The 23173-nt window shown below is 39.9% G+C and overlaps 1 protein-coding gene across 3 annotated transcripts; it reads left to right on the top strand.

Moving 5' to 3' along the window:
- The first annotated feature begins 4885 nt into the window (after positions 1-4885).
- On the top strand, positions 4886-22683 carry TMEM263 (transmembrane protein 263). Of its 3 annotated transcripts, none has more exons than XM_070756243.1 (4): positions 4886-5170; positions 9786-9822; positions 18359-18428; positions 20418-22683. In XM_070756243.1, exons 3-4 carry the CDS (start codon positions 18365-18367, stop codon positions 20702-20704), a joined length of 351 nt encoding a protein of 116 aa, XP_070612344.1. In that variant the 5' UTR covers positions 4886-5170; positions 9786-9822; positions 18359-18364; the 3' UTR covers positions 20705-22683. The 3 variants fall into 3 exon arrangements, with proteins under 3 accessions (XP_070612344.1, XP_070612347.1, XP_070612346.1); XM_070756246.1 differs by having other exon boundaries at positions 5164-5412; XM_070756245.1 differs by lacking the exon at positions 4886-5170 and adding an exon at positions 6404-6520.
- The last annotated feature ends 490 nt before the right edge of the window (positions 22684-23173 follow it).

Genomic DNA, 23173 nt, shown 5'->3' with positions numbered 1-23173 from the left:
GTCCTCAACTTACAACCATTTGTTTAATGACCAAAGTTACAATAACCCTGAATAAAGTGATTTATGATCAGTAACCAGAAAGCACTAGTCACATTATTATTATTATTATTATTATTATTATTATTATTATTATTATTATTACTATTATTATTATTTATTAGATTTGTATGCCGCCCCTCTCCGAAGACTCGGGGCGGCTCACAACAATAATAAAAAACAATATTATAGCGAAACAAATCTAATATTAAAAAAGAAGCATATAAAAACCCTATTATATTTAAAACCAAACAACACATACATATCAAACATAAAATATAAATTATTATTATTATTATTATTATTATTATTATTATTATTATTATTATTATTAATTAGATTTGTATGCCGCCCCTCTCTGTAGACATGATCTTGGTCACATAAGTGTGGGATGCTGCAAATAATTGTAAGTGTGGATTGCTTGCCAAGTGTTCAAAATGGGATCGCCTGACCTTGGGGGGGAGGGGTAGCTGTCAGAACTTCAAACCCATGTTGTAAGTAACTCTAACTTTGTAATTCTAATTTTGAATAATCATTAAGCGAGCGGTCATCAATCAAGGACTACCTGTATTCAAATCCTCACCAGAAAGTCTGGTTAAGTCTGAGAAAATAGTCCATATATTCCTGTAACTAAAGAAAAGGATACTCTGAAATTCTCAAGGGGAGGCCTTTCAGAATTGACTGGATCGATGTCAACTGATTTCTAATTTCAGTATTTTAAGTGTCCTAGAGAAAATAACATTCAGTAATATGTACGCAGGATCTTTTCCAGCTTGGATTGAGCAAACCAAAATAATCCCATTGTAAACATGCAATTACAGAAAGCGAAGTATCCGTTGTACTGACGAAGGCAATACCAACTCCCTTGTTTGAAAATTGCATAACTAGAAGATCAATTTTGCCTTTGGGTGTAAAATAACTAAATTTTGCCTGATTTCTAGCAATCCTGTGCAGATACTATTTATTTGATAATTCCAATCTGATTTCCAACTCAGGCACAGGGCAAACATTGTTTTACTTAGCCTCATAGAGGTTTGTTGTCTGGAAGCTAATCCAATTGACCTCCCTAGTGATTTCTTATCTCTCTTTTGGGTCTATTTTTACATTCTCCAGGACCATCAGATAATTACCAGAAAGCAGCCTGACTTCTGTCTGGAAAAAGGAACAACTGCTATCACAGTTTAGTTGCAAAGATAAATGCAACTTTTAAACCACAGCAACATTTGTTTTCAGGCTACATAGAAGCTTGAAGAGTCAAACTATTTTAAGGTATAGGTGAGAACTGTGGGAGGCTGAACCAGAGGTGAATTCCTCCTGGTTCAAACCATATCGCCCGAAATGGTAGCAACCCGCTGGTGATGTGAAAATGGTGTGATAGATCTGGTTCTGTCTGTCACAGCCATCTTTTTTTTTTTTGAATATTTGGTAATTTTTTTCAGTGTTTGTGTCACTTTCTAGCACCGAGTCCCTCAGGAATCAAATGCAGACCAACGAGAACATGACACAAACACCGAAAAAAATGTACATATGTACAAATGTACATATATATGTACAAGGAATGTCTTTCGAATAAAGGAAAACATATTTTGCCAAATTAGCCGGGGAGTTCTATCAGCTGGCAAGAGTCCCAGAGAGAAGCACAAATAATAATTACTCAGCTGGAAATAATCAGAAGCAAAGAGGCACTGGAATAATCTTTGAAGTTCAGAGTCCTTCTTAAAGCCAAAAAATGTTCTTTCAAACGCAAGAAAATGAAACTAGAAGCCAGAATAAATCCATGGTTCTCTGCACCGGAGCGTGGCTCTGAGGACATGACCCATTACTTAGTATACCCAGTCATAAGTCTTCTACTAACCAACCATTCAAGTCTCTTAGATGCTCTTTGCACCCTAGCATCCAGAAGAGGCTCCTCCTATTCTCTGAGTCACTTAAGACAGGAAGTGCTGATTCATTCATGCCAGGAAGTGCAGAAGGTCCTGGTTGTTCTGACCCTGACCCCTCATCACTTTTGCTGTTACTCTCAGGTGCCAGGAATACGGGATGTATAAACTCTATGGCTATGGCTACACTCCAGTCAACAAGCACTAATTGAAAATATTGGATGTATTAGCTTTAGTTACATGTGTATTTACCATGCACATGAACAAGAAATAATAACAGGCTTATGGGTCACTTCTATTCTTCATTGCAGCATCCAATCTAAAATTATCCAGTATTTATTCCTACTTTCCAGGGTCTTGAAGTAACAGTTTCAAGTACCCATCCCTACAACTTATACCCATTTCCAAGCGCTGGCTATATGTCTGTCAACAAAGCTCCTTGACACGGGAGTACACCATCTCTTCCCTTGGGAATGGATTTTACTGGCAAGCCTTTAGCACAGTGGTTCTCAACCTGGGGGTCGGGACCCCTTTGGGGGTCGAACGACCGTTTCACTGGGGTTGCCTAAGACCATGTGAAAAGACAAATTTCCCATGGTGTTAGAAACTGAAACTTCTAGTGCCTAGGAACATATTTTTACAATCTGACAAATCAGGCATTTACAGTGGGGGTGTCCCTCTGACCTTCCTGCCAATCAGCTTAAAGCTCTATTGGGAGAATTGGTGCTAGACTTATGGTTAGGGGTCACCACAACACGAGGAACTGTATTAAAGAGTCGTGGCATTATTGATTGATTGATTGGATTTATATGCCACCCTTCTCTGAGGACTCAGGACAGCTTACAACATATAAAAAGAAACAATGAAATACAGCAGCCTAATTCCAATTAATTTAAAACTAAATAAACTAATCTAAAATCCCCAATTGTATTAAAACTCAAACATACCGACTCAGATAATCATACATAACATTTGTTGACCAGGGAGCTAATGTCTAAATGCCCCAAGCCAGGCAGGGAGGGTGGGGGCAGTATGAATGTCTGGTGGGAGCTGATTCCAGAGGGCCGGAGCCTCCCCAGAGAAGGCTCTTCAACTAGGCCCCGCCAAGCAACATTGTCTAGTTGATGGACCTGGAGAAGGCCGACTCTGTGGGACCTAGCTGGTTGCTGGGACTCATACAGCAGAAGGCGGTCCCGCAAATAGTCTGGCCTGATGCCATGTAGGGCTTTATAGGTCATTACCAACACTTTGAATTGTGTCCAGAAACCAATCAGCATCCAATGCAGTCCGCGGAGTGTTGGGGAAACATAAGCATGCCCAGGAAGGCCCACGGCCACCAATTATCCCTCTGTTAGAAAACAGTGCTCGGCAATTGGAAACTGCTATGCGCCCTTCTCTAGTCATGTGTGGGGGCACAAAGTCACGCAGCCTGATATTAGAAAACAGTGTGTGGCAGTTAGAAACTGCTACACACTGTTGTTATGTGCGTGGCCACATGGCTTTGCAGCTTATTTGTTTGTTTGTTTATTATTTTATTATTTTATTTTATTTATTTTATTTTATTTGTTCGATTTTTATGCCGCCCTTCTCCTTAGACTCAGAGCGGCTTACAACATGTTAGCAATAGCACTTTTGCACAGAGCCAGCCTATTGCCCCCACAATCCGGGTCCTCATTTTACCCACCTCGGAAGGATGGAAGGCTGAGTCAACCTTGAGCCGGTGATGAGATTTGAACTGCTGACCTGCAGAGTTACAGTCAGCTTCAGTGGCCTGCAGTACAGCACTCTACCTGCTGCGCCACCCCGGCTCTTATACCAGTGATGGTGAACCTTTTCTTCCTCAGGTGCTGAAAGAGCATGCATGTGCACTATCACGCATGCGCAAGTGCCCACACCCATAATTCAATGCCTGGGGAGGGCAAAAACAACTTCCCCTGCCCCCCCAGGGGTCCTCTGGAGGCCGGAAACAGAATGTTTCCCAACTTCTGTTGGGCCCAGTAGGCTCGTGTTTCATCCTACCCAGGCTCTAAAAGCTTCCCTGGAGCCAGGAAGGGTAAAAATGTCCTCCCCCATCTCCCTGGAGGCTCTCTGGAAGCCAAAAACGCCCTCGTAGAGACTCTGTGTGACCCAAAAACCAGCAAGTTAGAGCTGAGCTAGGGTGATGGCTCGCGTGCCAACAGATACGGCTCTGTGTGCCACCTGTGGCACTCGTGCCATAGGTTCGCCATCACTGGCTTACAGGGAACGTTGATGACCACTTGCACAGCTGCATTTTGCACAATTTGAGAACCAATGCTTTAGCCACTTCAGGCCCTAGTGGTCTTCCGTAAGGTCATGAAGACCTGGCTTTGCTGGCAGGCCTGAACTAACAACTGACAGGGCCACAGTGTATGAATGGTATGTATGTATGAGATTATGACTGCTTTATAATTAATAGAGTAGAGTAGAGTAGAATAGATTGGGGTTTCTTTTAATATGGGGTTTTAAAGTTTTAGATTATATCCGACTTCTTTTTATTGTTCTGTATCTATTTGTATTTCTATTTATATTATTATTGTAAGCCGTCCTGAGTCCTTTGGGATTGGGCGGCATAGAAGTCAAATACATAGGTAGGTAGACAGACAGACAGACAGACAGACAGACAGACAGACAGACAGATAGATAGATACTGGAGAGAGAGGGGGGGAGAGGGAGAGAGAGATATATATTTAAAAAACCTGGGCTCATAAATTCCTAGCGGACCCAGTTGCGGTTTGGAACTTCTGCCTGCGACACGCAGCTGTCAGGAAGCCTACTTGAGAGAAGGGGCCAACAATTTGCGACGAGCTCTGGTCGCTAGTCCACATCCTGCCCACACCTTCCAACCGCGGCAAGGCGCTCCAAATCAAACGAGAAGCAGAGAGGAGGGGAGGAACAACCGCTGCCATCAATTTCATTCCTCCCGTTTGGCTCCTTCAGCATCGCTCTCAGAGGAGGAAGAGGAGGAGGAGGAGGAAGAAGGGGAAGAGAGGCAGCCCAAGTTCTGAGGCGGTCCGGTCGGGCTCAAGCGCCTGCGCGCCCCTCCAGTGTGGCGCCGGGGGGCGCCGGGGGGGCCGGCTCGGGGCGGGTTCTGCGGGCGGGGACGGGCGAGGTGCGTAGGGCCGCCACGTCGGCAAGCGCTGAAGAGGCAGCCGCTGAAGAAGGGTCCGAGTCGGGTTCGGGCTGAAGCCTCGAGTCTAGTCCTCCGCCCCGCGTTGAACCCACATCGCAGCCAGGTGAGTTTCGGAAGAAGGTGGTCTCCTCGCCTGCAGCCTCCTCTACGCAGAAAACGCGCGGGGTGGAGGAGTAGTTGCCTGGGGCATCTTCTCCACCCCTTTCCTTCCGGCCTGGAAGAAGGAGAAGAATGGGATCCTGTGTGTGGGGAGGGCTGTCGTTTGCCTTCCCACCCCCAAGCGGCTCTCCTAGGTCTCTCGCCTGCTGGGGGCCGGGGGGACGCGAAGGTGGGAACGAGGCGCAGGTAAAAAGGACCGCTTTGGGCACCAGGGAACCAACACACCGTCCATGCCAAAATTGCACCGTTCTTGAACGTGGAAGGAAAGGGCTTCCCGCTTAGGTGCCAAGTGTTTGTGAGGGGGGGGCACCTGAGAACCACAGCCAGGACCAAAAGGGGACCGAACCGGGCGTTGTTGGGAAAAGGGAAGCCTCAAAAAACGGGGAGTTGCGGTCCTTTCCCTGCAGCCTTGCGCGCCCGAGGTTCCCAAACGTCGCGGAGCAATTCAAAGCGGGAAGAGTCTCCCTGAGGGTAACATTTTTCCCCTCAGGTGGTCGCTTTGAAAAGCTTGGATCCGCCAGACTCGAGCGGGATGTCTTGGGGAGTGGGGACGACACCGGGGGGGGGGGAGGGAAGAGAAGCTCCCCTTATAATGGCCTTGTCGGTAGGTCTTTAAACGGTTGGGAAACGTCCCCACCGGCCTTTCCTTGCAAGAAGAACCTTGGCTGCTTGCTTTGCTTGGAAGGCCTGGAGGGGGGGGGCTGGAGAGAGAGAGAGATAGAACAGGGGGGGGAAATAATACAGCGTCTCTATAGAGGTGTCCTCCCCCCTGCTCTCAGCACTATTTTGCCCAAGTGCGGATGCAAAAATAGATTACGCAGGAGAAAAAAAAGGCAGAAGCGTGGCCACCATTATGTTCTGGCAACGGATATTTAGGATTTTTGGGGGGGGGGGGGTTCAACGTGGAAGAGCCCCGCGAGGAGATGGGGGGGGGGTTTACAAGAAGCCAGGCTTGCACGTCAACAGCAGTATGGCTCCGGGTCCTGCGCCTGCCTCCTCTTGCCACGTCACTGCTGCGTGCCATCCATCAGCTCCTTTTGTGTTATGCTGGGCCACCATTTGGAGCACCTTTTGCGATGGGGAGGCTGCTGCTGCTGCAGCGGCTGTTTACGCTTCGGTTCCTGAGTCTGTTTTCAGAGGTTTGGTCCCGGTGGGGAAGGTGGTGATTGCTCTCGGTGGAAAACAGGGTTGGGTGTAAACGCGTTGTCAGCAGCATTGTCAAATAAAAGTTCCTTGACACCTCTCTGGAAATTAACGTTGCGCCTTCGTTAAGAGAGTTTGCTTACATGCCGTTGTAAGTATATTTCTGCTTTTAGAGAATGCTTTTATAATTATGAGCAAATGTTTAAAATGATTACATGGCTGTCCAGATTCTCCCCAGCAATGCTGTTTAGATTGTGTAATTAACAAATTCAATTAATAGAATAGAATTTTACTGGCCAAGTGTGATTGGACACACAAAGAATTTGTCTTGGTGCATATGTTCAGTTTCAGTTTCCATAAAATGTTCAGTTTCCACAAAAGCTGAAAAACAGATTGAGACTTGATTGATTGATTGATTATTTTTTATTTATTGGATTTCTATGTCATCCTTCTCGAGGCGACTCAGGGCGGCGTACAACATTGAATACAACAATATGTAAGAAATCTAAATAACTATACTGCTCAAAAAAAAATAAAGGGAACACTCCAATAACACATCCTAGATCGGAATGAATGAAATATTCTCATAGAATACTTTGTTCTGTACAAAGTTGAATGTGCACAACAGCATGTGAAATTGATTGTCAATTATTTATTTATGATTTGTTTTTCTCTGCTGTGAGCCGCCCCGAGTCCTCGGAGAGGGGCGGCATACAAATCTAAATAATAAATAAATAAATAAATAAATTAGTGTTGTTTCCTAAGTGGACAGTTTGATTTCACAGAAGTTGGATTTACTTGGAGTTATATCGTGTTGTGTTCCCCTTATTTTTTTTGAGCAGTGTATAAAAGATTATGGAAATTTACTAAAATAAAATTTAAAATATCCCATGTACAATCACACATATTCATCCAATCCAATCATATCTAGTATCAGCCGGAGACAGTCTCATCACTCATGGTCCCATGCCCACCGGCAGAGGTAGGTTTTCAAAGCTTTATGAAAGACCAGGAGGGAGGGGGCGGTACGTATCTCTGGAGGGAGTTCGTTCCAGAGGGCCGGGGCCACAACAAAAAAGGCTCTTATTCTAGGCCCCGCCAGCCAACATTGTCTGGCCGATGGGACCTGGATTGTCTCTTTATTGTGAAGATCTGCAGATTTTTCCTTATTTTTAAAATCCTGATTATTGTTTTCGTGCTCACTAAACTAGAATAGTGGGTGGGTGGGGGATATAGATTCTCATTTCCAAGGTTGCTGAAAAGGATGCAGATTGTTGGGGCAATATGCTGACTCTGTAAACCGCTTAGAGAGGTCTGTAAATATATAAGTCTATATATAAGAAGAGAGTTTGCAGACAAAGCAGCTAATATTTGAAGACAACTAAAGCATTACTCCTGTCATTATACCACCTTTTCCAATTTGGTAATATATATTTGTAAAATGCTCTTATAGCCCGAAATTGTTAGGTTATTGAATATGCAAATCAACCTTGCGTGGATAAGGAAAATAAAATGCCTCAATGTTAAATTGAAATGGATGCTTGACAGAAAATATCAGGAATTTTCTTCTTTAAAAGTACTCTGGGGCCCCATGTTACTGGGCAATACCTACTCTGTATTAAATTATCAGCTAGGTTAAGTCTACAAAAAAAGATGCAATAATGAAATAAGGAATTCTCCAACCTCATTGGAAACATTGCTTTTCCCCTTGTGGGAATGATGAGGAATTTTAAAATGGTTCTTTGAATTAACTCTGGAATTTTTTTTAAAGGGAAACAAAATGGCTTTTGTGTTTAATATATTAATAATTGGCTTTTCTAATTTTAATCATAGGTTGTTTTGATAAAATAGTGGAATTAAGAAATACTGTATTGAACTTCTTTTGGTACTGAAAAGTTTTATTGAACTTAAAACTGCTTTTCCAATCAAAGGGCCTTGTATAATGCAGCTTTCTTCAATTGATGCCTAAAAATGTCTTGGATTACAATTTCTTGAATTGCCAGGTAACAATGATTGGTGATTATAATTGTATGTTACCAAATTGGAAAAGGTGGTATAATGATAGCAGTCATTTATTTATTTATTGATTGATTGATTGATTGATTTGATTTGATTTGATTTGATTTGTGTTGCCCCTCTCCGTGGACTCTGGGCGGCTCACAATACAGTATGTCAATAAAACAATATACAAATTACAATCGGATCCAATTAATATAGATAGTTAACTAAAACATTATAAAAACTAAATATCACAATCATTCTATTCAATGCAACCAAACATAGTAAACATTGTGGCCAGAGGCTGGGATCTAATGGACCCCATGTCTGGCGGCATAAATACGTTTTCAAGTTCTTTCGAAAGGCAAGGAGGGTTGGGGCAGTGCGAATCTCTGGGGGGAGCTGATTTCAGAGGGTCGGAGCCCCTGCAGAGAAGGCTCTTCCTCTAGGCCCCACCAAGCAACATTGTCTGGTTGATGGGACCTGGAGAAGGCTGACTCTGGGGGACCTAACCAGATGATGGGATTCATGCCGCAGAAGGCCCGTCCCGTAGGTAATCTGGTCCAATGCCATGTAGGGCTTTATAGGTCATAACCTACACTTTGAATTGTGTGTTAGTAATGCTTTAGTTGTCCCCAAATATTAGCTGCTATGACTGCAAACTCTCTTCTAGCTGCAAGAAATGAAATGGCAATAGCACTTAGAGTTATATACCACTTCATAGCGCTTTACAGACCTCTCTAAGCAGTTTACAGAGTCAGCATATCGCCCCCAACAATTTGAATCCTCTCTTTACCAACATTGAAAATGAGAATCTATTGGTTTTTTTTACTATTCTAATTTAGTGAGAATGAACACAATAAACAGGATTTTTAAAATAATGATAGATCTGAAGATCCGCACAATAAAGAGACAATCAAGTCTGAATCTGTTTCTCAGATTTTGTAGAAACTGAATGTTAATTGAATGTGTTAATTACACAATCTAAACAGGACTGCTGGGGAGAATCTGGATGGCCATATAATTATGAGCAAATGTGTACTTTTTAAAAAATGAAGCACTATGGAGTGACCATTCACCTAAAGGAATTAAAGATCATTATCTAGTATGTTGCTTAGAATATCATATTTTCATGAATCCAGAATTTTAATTTTCAAGATAGTTTAATTGTGAGCCTGCTAACAAACAAGCTCAGAACTCACCAATGACCCTCATTTCAACTCTGAGCTACAAATATTCTCCTTTATCAGTAGTTCAATCATTCAATGGTTGCTGCAAATATTTTTCTGCAAGATATGCTCACCTTTCACATAATTTGAGTTGCAGATATTAGTCTGTCTTACATTTGGACATAACGTTTTGATAAATCTTTTAAAAAGTTTTAAGTACTGTATATAATTCTTTTTTATTTTATATAGAAATTCACATTGGGACACTTGAATACAATAATATTTGGTAAGTATGAATACTAATAGTGCGTTTATTGTTTGTGTCTGTTGAGAAAGCCTAAATGTTAGTGGTAGAGGACAAGGCAGGAAAAAAATAAGCTTCCAGAAATATTTTGGGGAGAATAACAACTTCCTCTCTACCTCATCCACTTTAAGAATCAAACTACTATGAGCATTCACATGTATGTTACATTCATACTGGATATTTTAAGGACCTACAGGTAGAATAGAATAGAATTCTTTATTGGCCAAGTGTGATTGACACACAAGGAATTTGTCTTTTGTGCATCTCAGTGTACATAAAAGGATAAAAGGTAGTAATAGCAATAGCACTTTAGACTTGTATACCACTTCATAGTGCTTTACAGCTCTGTCTAAGCGGTTTACAGAATCAATATATTGTCCCCAACAACCTGGGTACTCATTTTACCGACCTGAGAAGGATGGAAACTTCAGATCGTGCAGAATGCAGCTGCGAGAGCAATCATGGGCTTTCCCAAATATGCCCATGTTACACCAACACTCCGCAGTCTGCATTGGTTGCCGATCAATTTCCGGTCACAATTCAAAGTGTTGGTTATGACCTATAAAGCCCTTCATGGCATCGGACCAGAATATCTCCGGGACCGCCTTCTGCCGCACGAATCCCAGCGACCGGTTAGGTCCCACAGAGTTGGCCTTCTCCGGGTCCCGTCGACTAAACAATGTCATTTGGCGGGACCCAGGAGAAGAGCCTTCTGTGTGGCGGCCCCGACCCTCTGGAAGCAGCTCCCCCCAGATATCAGAGTTTCCCCCACCCTCCTTGCCTTTCGCAAGCTCCTTAAAACCCACCTCTGTCGTCAGGCATGGGGGAATTGAAATTTTTTTCCCTTCCCCCTAGGCTTATAGAATTTATACATGGTATGCTTGTTTGTATGATTGGTCTCTTAAATTGGGTTTTTTTTTATTATTTTTAATATTAGATTTGTTTACATTGTCTTCTTTATTGTTGTTAGCCGCCCCGAGTCTTCGGAGAGGGGCGGCATACAAATCTAATGAATGAATGAATGAATGAATGAATGAATGAATGAATGAATGAATGAATGAATGAATGGAAGGCTGAGTCAACCTTGAGCCTGGTGAGATTTGAACCGCCGAACTGCAGTTAGCAGTCAGCTGAAGTAGCCTGCAGTACTGGACTCTAACCACTGGGGCACCTTGGCTCATCATATAGTCCAGTGTTTCCCAACCTTGGCCACTTGAAGATATCTGGACTTCAACTTCCAGAATTCCAAATATCTTCAAGTGGCCAAGGTTGGGAAACACTGATATAGTCGACTTAAACAGTTCACTTAGTGACCATTCAAAGTTACAACAGCACTGAAAAAAATAACAATTTCTCACACTTGCAACATTGCAGCATCCCCAGTCATGTGATTTACATTCATATGGTTGACAACTGACTCACATTGATGACGGTTGCAGTGTCGCAGGGTCATATGATCCCTGTTTGCAACCTCCTGACAAGTAAAGTCAATGGACTTAAACGAATTTACAAATTTAACAACTGCAATGATTCATTTAACAAATGTGGAAAGAAAAGTTGTAAAATGGGACAAAATTTATTTAACAAATTTCTTGCTTAGCATCATAAATGTTGGGTACAATTGTGGTTGTAAGATGAGGACTATCTATATTTTAGTTGGCATAATTAGGAGTAATCTATATAGAGTAAATCTGTATTTCAACAGTGGTGTCAGATTATTTCAAACCTTTGTTGCTGCATGAAAAGAAAATTCAAAGAATACAATTAAAAGCAGTTAAAAGATACAATGCAAATATTTATTTAAAAAAACCAAGATAAAATTTAAGTCAAATGTTTTATTATTGAATAGTGCAATACTCATCCAATCTATGAATATGAAGACGTCTTTTGCAAAAGTTTGGATAGGAAACATCATCTAGAAATGAGAAACGAAACAAAATCATATTTTGGGTTTTATATGTTACATTAATTTATTAGCTATATAAGTCTAAAGGACTTGGGCAATCTGAAAAGCTTATATTGTTGCTTCTTATTTATGCTACAATATTTTAGTTATTTGATATAGGCGAGGGAAGGAATTGAGACAAGTATGAGTTCATAGCCAAAAAATGTTAATTATAATTAAATATATTTTCTACAGATATTTGAAAGAATCTACAGGATGTAAAGATAATTGCCACGTTTATGCTAAAATGAGCAATGAAAATAAAAGATCATCTTTGCATGATTGAAAGATGACAGACTTTCTTGACAGCACTGTCCTAAATTCATTTGTTACATACCAGGACATATAAATGGATTGCACATAACTTTCTACATGTTGTGTAGTCATTATAGCATGTAAACACCATCAGCAGAAGCAGAGAAAGGCACACATTTGTGGTAATTGTCTAGTAGAATTTTCCACCTTGTAGCTATGTTCTACTAGAGTTCAGTTGTGCTTTGGATTTGATTCTTTGGTTCTTTAGACCTTGTGAGAGTTTGAACACAGCCCTTGTCTCTGGGCTTTTTTCCAGAATCATGTATCCCAGAAAAAGACAAGGCCACTTTAATGGGTCACAAATGTCACAAACGTTTCAAAACACTTTTTCTAAATCAGTTTGAAACCTTGCACAGTCCTAAATTCCAATTCATCCTTTCCAGTTAGACATTCTCCAATTGAGTTCGGATTGCAACTCCCAGAATCCCTCCAGTATCTATCCATGTATTATTGAAAATTATTAAACAACATTAATTATTTCAAGAAATTGTTATTTGCTACAATAAATAGGAGTATTTAGCATTTTTTAATAATTTGGTATCCGTAATCTCAATTGCATTATTGGGTTGCATAGCAATAATGAGATGTATCTTAAAGCATCGAACAGCTGCCTGTTTTTATAGTTACATCAAAATGTCCCAAAGGAGAAGAAGCTTGTTCATTTAAGCATGTAGACTAAAAATAGCAACTGAACAACTGTGTCGCTAGGAACACATTATCAGATATCACATTGTCTAAGCTGTAGCTGTTGAATTTGCTCAGGGGGTTTTCCAGACCTTATATCTTGTTAGATATATTATTTTTGTTGAGTTAAGTTAATCTTTTAGGGGTGGTTGGGGTAGTTAAAATTATTTTACTGTGGTAATATTATTTAATTAGAAGAAAACAAGAAGGAACTTGTCATTCTGAAACTATATAATAAGGTATTATATAGGTATGTAAGTCACATGAAATATAATTCTGATTTATATTCTTTTCATTATAGAAATGATTTTGAAAATATTCTAACCACAGTTGGCTACTTACTAGATTTTAGAGTTCAATATGTCATTGACTTTTGCTTTAAAAAGCCAAAAGAGGCTTAAAAAACACTCTCTTGTTTAATTCTTGCTATCTTTTTACAGAAGGAAGAAATGTGTATAATTCTGTAAAATTATTGTGCTGTCTATTTAATTCTTCAGAGCATGCTAAGACAGCAATGGGAAGCACATAAAACAATTCATCTGTTAACATCACATAAATCACGTGACCTTTTAAAATAGCCCAAAAAGCAAGGTGTGTTCTATTGTGTCCTAATTTAAGGACAGGAGAAGGAAACTATTGTTATGTCCACTGGTTCTTAAACCTTCCTAATGCCACGACTCTTTAATACAGTTCAACATGTTGTGGTGATCCCCCACCATAAAATAATACAGTTATTAGGAAACTTGGGTAGGTTCTAACTTACCTTACTGCTGGTTCGCTTCCTCCTGCATTGTGTGGCTGTGCCTCATGGGTGCATATGCGCTTTGCGCGTGCATGCATGCGCAGTGCCGGAATTAAAAAACATTTTGAAAAAAAAGGCCGAAAACAGGATTGTGACACAAGTGCAGCGCTGGAAATTTGGCTTCTGTACAGGCTTCGAAATTCACATGGTACAGATTTTTTATTTATTGTAGTAGTCTATTTGCATATGGGTGGACCCGCCGGGAGACGGATAGAGGAGTGTTGTCTCGGTTCCTAAGACCATCGGAAATATATGTTTTTTCCTACATTTTTTATATTTTATCTTTTGGAATAAGTATATGATATTTTAAAGATAAAGAAATTTAATTAGTATGATTAACATAAAAAATATAGAGTTAAATTTAATAAAAATGTAATGTACACGTGTGACATTTCTGTATTGATCTGACAACAGTTAGGGTTTTATATTTTTGTATTATTTAGACTTCTATGACAAGCGGAGCAATGGTAGCTCCTTAAATGTTTAATGTTGTTTGTCTTTATCTTTTTTGAAAAATAATAAAAATATTTTTTTTTTAAAAGAAACATGTGTTCTCCAATGGTCTTAGGCAAGCCCTGTGAAAGGGTTGTTCAACCCCTAAAGGGGTCGCGCCCCACAGGTTGAGAACCGCTGTGTTAACCTGTAGGCAGTATTTTATTTTTAATTTGATTTTATTGGATTTGTATGCCGCCCCTCTCCATAGACTCGGGGCAGCTATACAGTTAGTTATTCCAATTGAATTCTATTTTCCATGTTGAGAGTTATGTTAATACCATGTTACTTGGCGAAATTCCATAGGATCTTAATAATCCTAAATAAGGTTCATGAAAGATTACTCCAGGGTAGTAACTTCCCCCTTCAGCCTTATTGAATTGCCTTTGTAATCAGATGTTACTTAACAATATTGCTTGCGCAATGCTTTCACGTGGCAATTTGATTTGTGTAAGGATAGGCCATTTCAGACTGCTGACACCTTTATCTTGAATAAAATAGAAATGAAATTTCTTAAGTTGAATAGTTGAGTCATATTTAGATGCAAATCCTTTGGTTATTTTAAAGTATTACATGGTTATTATAATAAATTTAACGATACATTATTCACTGAATGTATTTTCACCTTGATACTGGACTTATCATGCTGCTTTTAAATTTTACACAAATATGTCAAAGTCCTAATTCCAATTCCAACATTGAGTATTCTTAATATGCACTTTACAATTTATTGTAGTGATAGAATGATAAATGACATAACTGCAGTCAACCTTTTTATATTCTATTCACTTGACACTCAAGATAATACTAAACTGTTCTCTAATTATTAAAATAACACAAGGTGTTGAGAATGAGCCTTAGCCTATTTGGGGTTTTTTTTTTGTTTATTCAAAAGAAGAAATCAGTTCTAAATTTAGAATTTGTTAAGTTATATATAAGGGTTTACTGTAAAACATCTTGATTCAAACAGTTATATTTGTGGCTTGATTTACAGCTTTTGCTATTGCAATACAGCTGAAAATACAGAATTATTATTTCCTTACTTCTACTAAAGCAGGTTTTAAGAAATTTTTCAACTGACAACCTGCTTGAAACAAGAATGCAAATCCTGACTCCGAATTAGATATTTTTTCTTTTCCACATTAAAGCTTATATCTTAGGTGAGGGGTCTGCAACCTTAAACACTCAAAAAGCCATTTGGACCTGTTTCCCATAGAAAAGAAAATAACAGGAGCCACAAAATCTGGGTGGGCGTCGCCAACTCGATGTCACTCCCTCCCTCCCACCCAGTCATATGATCCCCTAGCCATGCCTACCCAGCCGGTCATTAGGGCAGACAACTGGTTGTTAAAAAACATTGGGAGCCACAAAACTCTTTGATCTCCTCTCTCTCTTCCACATTCTCTCTCTCTCTCTGTCTCCCCCCCTCTTCCCCCTTTCTGTATATATCTCTCTCTCTTCTGTGTCCTATACCTCTCTATCTCCCCCCTCTCTGTATCTCTCTCTCCCCATCTCCCCTTCTCTGTATCTTTCTGTGTCTACGTCTCTCCCCCCCCCCCTCTGGTTCTCTGTATGTCTCTCTCTCTCCCCCCCCCATCTCTAATTCTGATACGAGATGTAATGCAGTCCACGAGGCACTCTTGCAGTGCCTTGCGCAGCATAGTGAACTTGAGTGTGCTTCACATTGGGGGAGATGGTGTCGCCCTCCTGCCCATTACGACATGGAGCCACAATGTGACCCTGTCCCACTCACGTCTAGCAACAGGATGTGGCTTACAGCTCCAAACCCAAAGTGGTGGGAGGCAAGAGCTGCCTTGAGCCAAATGTGGCCCAAAGGCAAATATAGGGCTGCTTTGCTCCCGCACTAAGGGTTCTGCCATCACCTTGCCGTCCTCTCCTACCCCAGCAGCTCTTCGGTCGAGCGTGACAGGCGCAAGCTCCAGCCCAAGCAGTAGAAGGCAAAGGTTGCCTTAAGCATAAATGTGGCATGAAGGCATTTTCAGGGCCACTTCACTCCTGCACTAAGGTTGGTCCGGTGACCCTCCTCCTCTCACTGCTTCTCCTCTTGCGACCCCCTTGCCGGCTGTGGTGGGGCTGATGTGTACGAGCGGCCGGGCTCGGCGAAAGCACAGAAAAGGCACACACAGGATGGGCGGGCATTCACGTGAGGAGGGTCTCACCATTTGTGTGCACCCCCCTGATCCCACCACAGCCAGCCAGGGCATCACAAGAGGAGGAAGAGGAAGAGGGTCACTTCCGACGGGTTTCTGAGAAAGAAGAAACACAGAAACCGAGAGAAATGCAGATATACACACACACACACACACACACACAGGGCTTTAATTGAAAAGCATCCTTCAGATGGTAAAAGTTCCCTGGGCATGTATTAAAGACGCAGCTTGGCGCCGAGGGCCCGTCCCCCTTCCCGTCGTCCCCTCCTCCCAGATCCCATTCTTATCCCACTAGCCCGGCGTCAGTCGCAGCTAGATCGGGCCAGTGTCTCGGGGGGGGGGGGGGGGGAGAGCAGGTTGGGCATCTTCCCAAGCGACCGAGGCACACCCAGCACCAACAAGGGACACTCAGCATTAGCAAGAATGAGGCACCGGAGAATCAGCTCCAGTCAGTGATGGGGTCACCTGACGGAACCGCAGCAGAGGGCCCAAAGAACCGCATGCGGCTCCGGAGCCGCAGGTTGCAGACCTTTGTCCTAGGATCTGAAGGAAACATTGAAAGTTTCATTTTGTTACATAGAATGAATGCCTCTAGTATAGTCACGGTGAATCTTTTGGGCTTGGTGTTCCAAAAATTCATAAAATACATAACATAACGTTGCTGGTATACCATATACATAAACACTAAAAAAAAGACAAATAATTCTCTATCTCCTTCCTCATTGGTCCCCTTGCACCGATTGCCCAGGATATGCCATGTTCTACTAACCTTCAGGCAGTGTCCTCTTTCTGCTAACAGGCCCCTGTAGCCTACCCAGGGCTTCTCCGGGTCTCATAAGGTCTTCCTTTTTGAAGTGGCTTCCGGCTTCGGAGAATGCTCTTCTGCAGCCTCCGAAAACTGTGCAAAAGAATATCCTTTTTTCAAAGGATTTTTGGAGACTCCAGACAGCAAATACAGTAATCCCTCATTTTTTGCGGAGGATGCATTCCAAGACCACCTGTGAAAAAATGAAATTCCGTGAAGTAGAGGAAAGATATTTTTTTAATGTGTTTAACAAATATTTGGTCTTTTAAAACCCATTCTTTGTATTAAGCAATCATTCTATAATGTTTCTGAGCTGGAACTACATGTGATATCCTACCAGTTTCTTTAATAGAGTACAGTAGTAGTGTAGAAGAATTTTATGAATTTTTAATGGATTTAAAATTTTCAATGCATTTAATGGATTTAAGCACCCTTTGAAAACCCGTGAACTAGCGAATCCGCAAAAGATGAACCGCGAAGTAACAAGGGATTACTGTATCTATTAATCGGATGTAGGATGAGAGTGGGTTCTCCGAGCTTGTGGGTTGATTTCCGAAGGTTTCATTACTAGATGTTACCTAGCCTGATCACAAAATATTCAGAAACCAACCCACAATTTAATTTAATTGACTTCTATGCCGCCCAGTCCCGTAGGACTCAGGGTGGCTTACAACAATATAAAAAATACAATAATAAAAGAAATAGCTGGATTTATGTTTGTATTTGTCTTAATATGTTTTTGAATGTTATCTTTTTTAATGTATAAAACTTAATAAAAATTATTTTAACAGAAAAAGAAGAAGTCAATATTAATAGTAAAAAAATTAAAATAATAACAATAAAATCCCTCGCAGCAATCCAATCAACCAAACATACATACATATGCAATCAAACCTATTCGGCCATGACAGATGGTAGTATTCACAACCCTCTAGGCATTCGCTGGCTGGGGAATTCTGGGAGTTGAAGTCCAAATTTCTTCAAGTTGCCAAGGTTGGGAAACACTGGCTTGGTTGATGGGACCTGGAGGAGACCAAACCTGTGGGATCTTATTGGTCTCTGGGAAGTAGGTGGCAGAAGACGGCCCCGAAGATAGTCTGGTCCTAAGCCATGTAGGGCTTTATAGATAAAAGCTCAGACAATGAACCTCCACCCTCACTCATAAAATACTGCATGGGTGATTGGACTTCCATAGAAAACGTGACCTAGCATATGCTTTCATTGATTTGCTAGTGAGTAACTTTTCAAAAGAACATTGAAAAGAGCTGGACTAACCTAGATATTATATATTTCTTTATTTTCAGGCAATAATGAACCAAACAGAGAAGGAAGAGCAAGATGTTCCTCCATATCTTAACAGTGAACCCCCAGAAGGTATATTTTACAATAGCAGAGCTGTTTGTGCTCAAATGCGATGCAGTAAATTGTTCTTTTCAAATTGTTATTCTATTTTCTATAAGCAAATTTTAATTTCATGATCAGAGTTGACTTTATAAATTACAAACAAAATGACTTTTTTTTTACTTTTAAAGATATGTTTGTTGTGTTTGCTGCAGGATAATTTGGTCACCCAAGACCTTCAATAGCTACTTCATAGCAATACACTAAAATTACTAGTCTGGTTTTCTCGTGATTAAATATCCAAGCTAATAATAGTTTAAAAAAACCTAAGGCTATGCAGAATCTGTTATAGTAATAACGTTGCTCTCTAATATGTTGTCTTTTTAAAATAGCTTATAACATGTGATATTGCTGCTGAGAAGGGAGCACTACTTTGAAAACCTATGCAGTTTGGTTTCGAATCAGATGACTTGTTAATTTATAATTGCAAGTAGATAATTTACTTGCAAAAATGAAACCTGACCTATTCAGACTTCCAAGGCAGTCTTGCTTTTAAAAGAATCTCTGCCATCATTGGCTTTCGATTCACATGTATACCTCTTTCTGCATTCAGAATGGTTTTATTATTAAGAGAGGTTAACACATAAGGTGGATATGTTTGTCAAATTATGTTTATTTCTTTCATTTTGGATACATAGACTGTATATGTATGTGCATATTGTGTGTATATATACACATATACAGATACATAAATACATACATATATGCATGTTTCTAGCTATGCTGATTGTGGTGGACAATGTAGTTTAACAATGTCTGAACAGCTATCTTCACCTTTTTAAAAAAAGATAGAAAGTATTCAGTAGATGTGATTTTGTAAAAAAGCTACCCCTTATTTGTTTAAATTGCATAACAATATATTTCGTAAATGATTCAGAAATTCGGATTTCTTAGATTTACCTCTAACTTTTGAAATAAATTGAACTAAAAGTTCAATTATGAAACAGGAGTGATGAAGGAAGTGGGGGGGAGGTTTCTGTTATTCTGGAAAGGTATTTGGTTCTACTAATGCTAGAAAGCATAATATGCTGACTTTTCAAACCCAGTAAATTATTATAATGCTGAGTTCACCTTCTAGGAATAAATCTTAATATGTCATGTCAGGTATTTAAATGGTCCCAGACTGGAATTATCAAATTATAATGTAAATTTCCTGATGTATGAATATATTCATTGTGGAGTTCTGTTTTCTATGCATGTATTACTTGGAACATTAACATCTTATAGATAATGATTTATAATTTGCCATTTTATCGGTCAACATACCACAATTAAAACAATCCATAGTTTAACGTATTTCAACCCAGCAAGTGGTAATCAGTTCCTCTGTTGGTATCTCAAGAGCCTTGATTCTGCTCACAAATGATTTGCTATCCTGTAATTAGTACACAAAAATGCTGAATCCCTTAATTAATAATGATGATAATTATAGAATCAAAACTCACTCAGAATAATATTTTTAGAAAATATTGAGAGTCTTTGCTATACCCCACCTCCCAAAAAGTGCTCTTCTGATGGTGATATGTCATAGGAAAGAGTTGTTGTAAAGCAGGGGTGTCAAACGCAAAGCCCAGGGGCTGAATCTGGCCCTTGGGGCTGCCATGGAAACAGTGAAGGACTGGCCCACGGTGCCACTGCCAGCAAAACTGAGGTTGGGAAGGCTGCACACGGCCTTCCCGAGCTCCAGTTTCACTGGCAGGGGGGTTGCATGAGGCTGTTGCAGCTGAAAACGCAGCTCGGGAGCCTGTTTTCACTGGCAGAGCGCTCAGCCCACCGCAGGCGCCCACAACATGAGTGATGTCAAGCTGGCCACACCTTCTCCCCCCCCCCCCAGGTCAAATACAACCCTGATGCAGCCCTTAGGGTTTGATACCCCTGTTGTAGAGCTAAATTTCACCAGGACTTCCATTTCCACCACATTTAACCTAATTCTAAATACTGACATTGTTTCTCTTCTTTTAGATTCAGTGAAAGATCATCCGCAACAACAGCCTGGCATGCTTACCCGGGTGTCTGGCGGCCTCTTCAGCATAACCAAAGGAGCTGTCGGTGCCACAATTGGTGGCGTAGCATGGATAGGAGGGAAAAGCTTTGAAGTGACCAAAACAGCAGTTACAGCTGTGCCTTCCATAGGAGTAGGATTAGTTAAAGGAAGTGTTTCAGTTGTGACAGGAAGTGTTACAGCTGTAGGATCTGCTATCTCAAGCAAAGTGCCTTTAACCGGGAAGAAAAAGGATAAATCCGATTAAAGAAATTCAGTACTGTTTCGTTGAGGACCTTATGTGGCTATGGGACCTACATGATTGGGACTACTGTAAGGTCACCGTTCTGGAGGAATATCTAAAGAACTGAAAGAATTAACTTTCTCCTGCAAGGGACATTAACAGCCTGGTATCACAGAAGCTTTAGATTTCTTCAGGAACCTATCTGGTGAAATGTTACACTTGATTATTAAAAAAAAAAAGGAATCAAGTACATGGATCTGAAGGAATGGCTCATGTTTGAACATTAATTCACTTTTTGAAATCTTGAATTAAAATGTGAAAATAGAAGTGGAGGAAACGACTTGGCAAAAAGTTAAGCACTTCGTGGTTCTGATGATAATAGCTCCCTTTTAAATAATTTCAGCGTTAAAGTGCTTAAATATTAGCCTGACTACGCCCTTAATTGGTTGCCTCTGCCATACACGGATACATTGATGTTCTAGCTTCAAGCGTATGGTTTCTATATTTTTTGGGAAACAGTCCTTGAACTCCCTATAGAGTCCTTGTGTATCTTTGCTTTTTCAAACTATTTTTATAAACACTAAATTCTTTAGAAGTCAACTGTCACAAGGATGTGTTTGTGTGTGCACACGCATGTATATGTGTGTATAGTATATTGAGTCAAATCATTCATGCCTTATGGTGAAAAACAATCTATTTTTTACTTAGAGAATCTTTTAAGGTTTTTGTAATGTCATTTCAGAGCAGTCTGTAGAAGGAATTCTACACTTTTTAAAATCTGTTGATACTGACAAAGAAAGACTGCTAAATCTCAGGTGTAGCGTACTGATATCACCTGCAAAATGAAAAGCCCTCTATGTTGTTAGGTTGCTTAACTGACAATTCCAAGTTTACATTAAGACCATATTGAGTAACTTTCAGCTGTAAAATAAAAAACACTTCTATTGTTTCTAGCCTCAAGATAAAAATGCGTACAATCTTATTTCCGGAGTTCATAATGCAAATACATAATCTGTTTACCTGAGTATCGCCCATTGTTGCTAGAGATTTTGTAGAATTTGAATTATGCTTGATATTTTCAATAATTAACATAAAATACTTTCTACAAATAATACCTCAGCAGATAGGTTTGCTGAATGACACCCATGACCAATAATGATAGAAACAAGTGCTTTGCAGAGAAATGTATTTCGTGCATATATTTTCAAAATTTTCTGAGCAAGATATAGGTATCTCTCTGCCTGTCTTGTTCCGAATACATTAAATCAGGATTGGTAGTCCTTTGTGCTCAGTGGGCTATATTGTGGATTTATGGGATCAATGAATTTCAGTTTCATTTAGAAACTCTAGCATGTTTCTGTTGAATTTGTAGCAGTTTGGTAGTCCTTAAAAACCACGACTATTCTGTATGCAATGTTTCTTAAAAACACACAAACCTGATTGGAATAGTTGTGATTATAAACACTAGATTAAAACAGATGGTGACTTGTAAAAGTAATGACCAAAAACTCCCTTGTCTAAAATTACATATTCATAAATTAATCTGATGTAATTTATTGTATTGCTGCAATTTGTTATTTCACCTGCCAAAGATCCATAGATCAGTGATAAAATATACTGTGAATGGAAAGGATTTATATTTAATTCTTGGCATCACTAGTTGAAAACACTGTGCTGTTGGTATCTAACCTGAATTTGCTACTTATATGCTCACCAGAATATAAATAATATTTTTTTGGCCCAAAGGCATCATTAAAGCTTCAAGTAAAAAAACCCCTGTCATTACAAAATACTTTTTATCAATGATACTATATAAATTAGGAGTTTGTTTGTAAATAGTATTTAATTAGGTGACTGGATTAACAATGTGCCTAGATTAGAAAAAGTATCAGACAATCTTCATATTGAATACCTTGGCTAGCATTTAGATACTTTTGTCATTTTACTACTCAACCAATTCCCTAATAAATGTGTATCTTAAAACATATATAAAAAGAATAAAATGTGCATGTGTTGTTTTTAGAAATATTTAACATTTTTAGAAAGGTCTGTGTTCCAAACACGGAATGGTTTACATATGGAATGTATATTTATAGAAGGATTAGCCACAGGCATAAAAGGTGCAAACATATTGATGTAATTTAAGAACTGACATTTGGTATTTCTTTGACGTTTAGATTTAATGGTAAATGAGATCTTAAGGTAGGGTCTAGATTCATATGCTTAGAATAAGGAATAGAGAGATCTAGTATCAGTAAGCTAGCAATGTCAGTATGCCCCAGCCGGCATCTCTCTTAGTATCCATCAGATTCCTTATCTCTCCTGTTCATTTCAAACATATTTGGAAAACTATCTTTCATTGAAGCAAATCTCATTGTGCTTTCTGATAAATTTATTTATTTATTTATTTATTTGATTTGTATGCCGCCCCTCTCTGAAGACTCGGGGCGGCTAACAACAATAAAAAAGACAATGTGAACAAATCTAATATTA

This window comes from Erythrolamprus reginae, chromosome 6 (assembly GCF_031021105.1).
Source record: "Erythrolamprus reginae isolate rEryReg1 chromosome 6, rEryReg1.hap1, whole genome shotgun sequence".
NCBI classification, from domain to species: Eukaryota; Metazoa; Chordata; class Lepidosauria; order Squamata; family Dipsadidae; genus Erythrolamprus; species Erythrolamprus reginae.
The sequence above is the reverse complement of the archived record's forward strand: the minus strand, read 5'-3'. Positions and strand labels throughout refer to the sequence as shown.

Coding starts and splice junctions, on each gene's coding strand:
- TMEM263 (XM_070756243.1), top strand. CDS start 18,365: ATGAACCAAACAGAGAAGGAAGAGCAAGATGTTCCTCCATATCTTAAC. Junction 18,429..20,417: donor TAACAGTGAACCCCCAGAAG/GTATATTTTACA, acceptor CTCTTCTTTTAG/ATTCAGTGAAAGATCATCCG.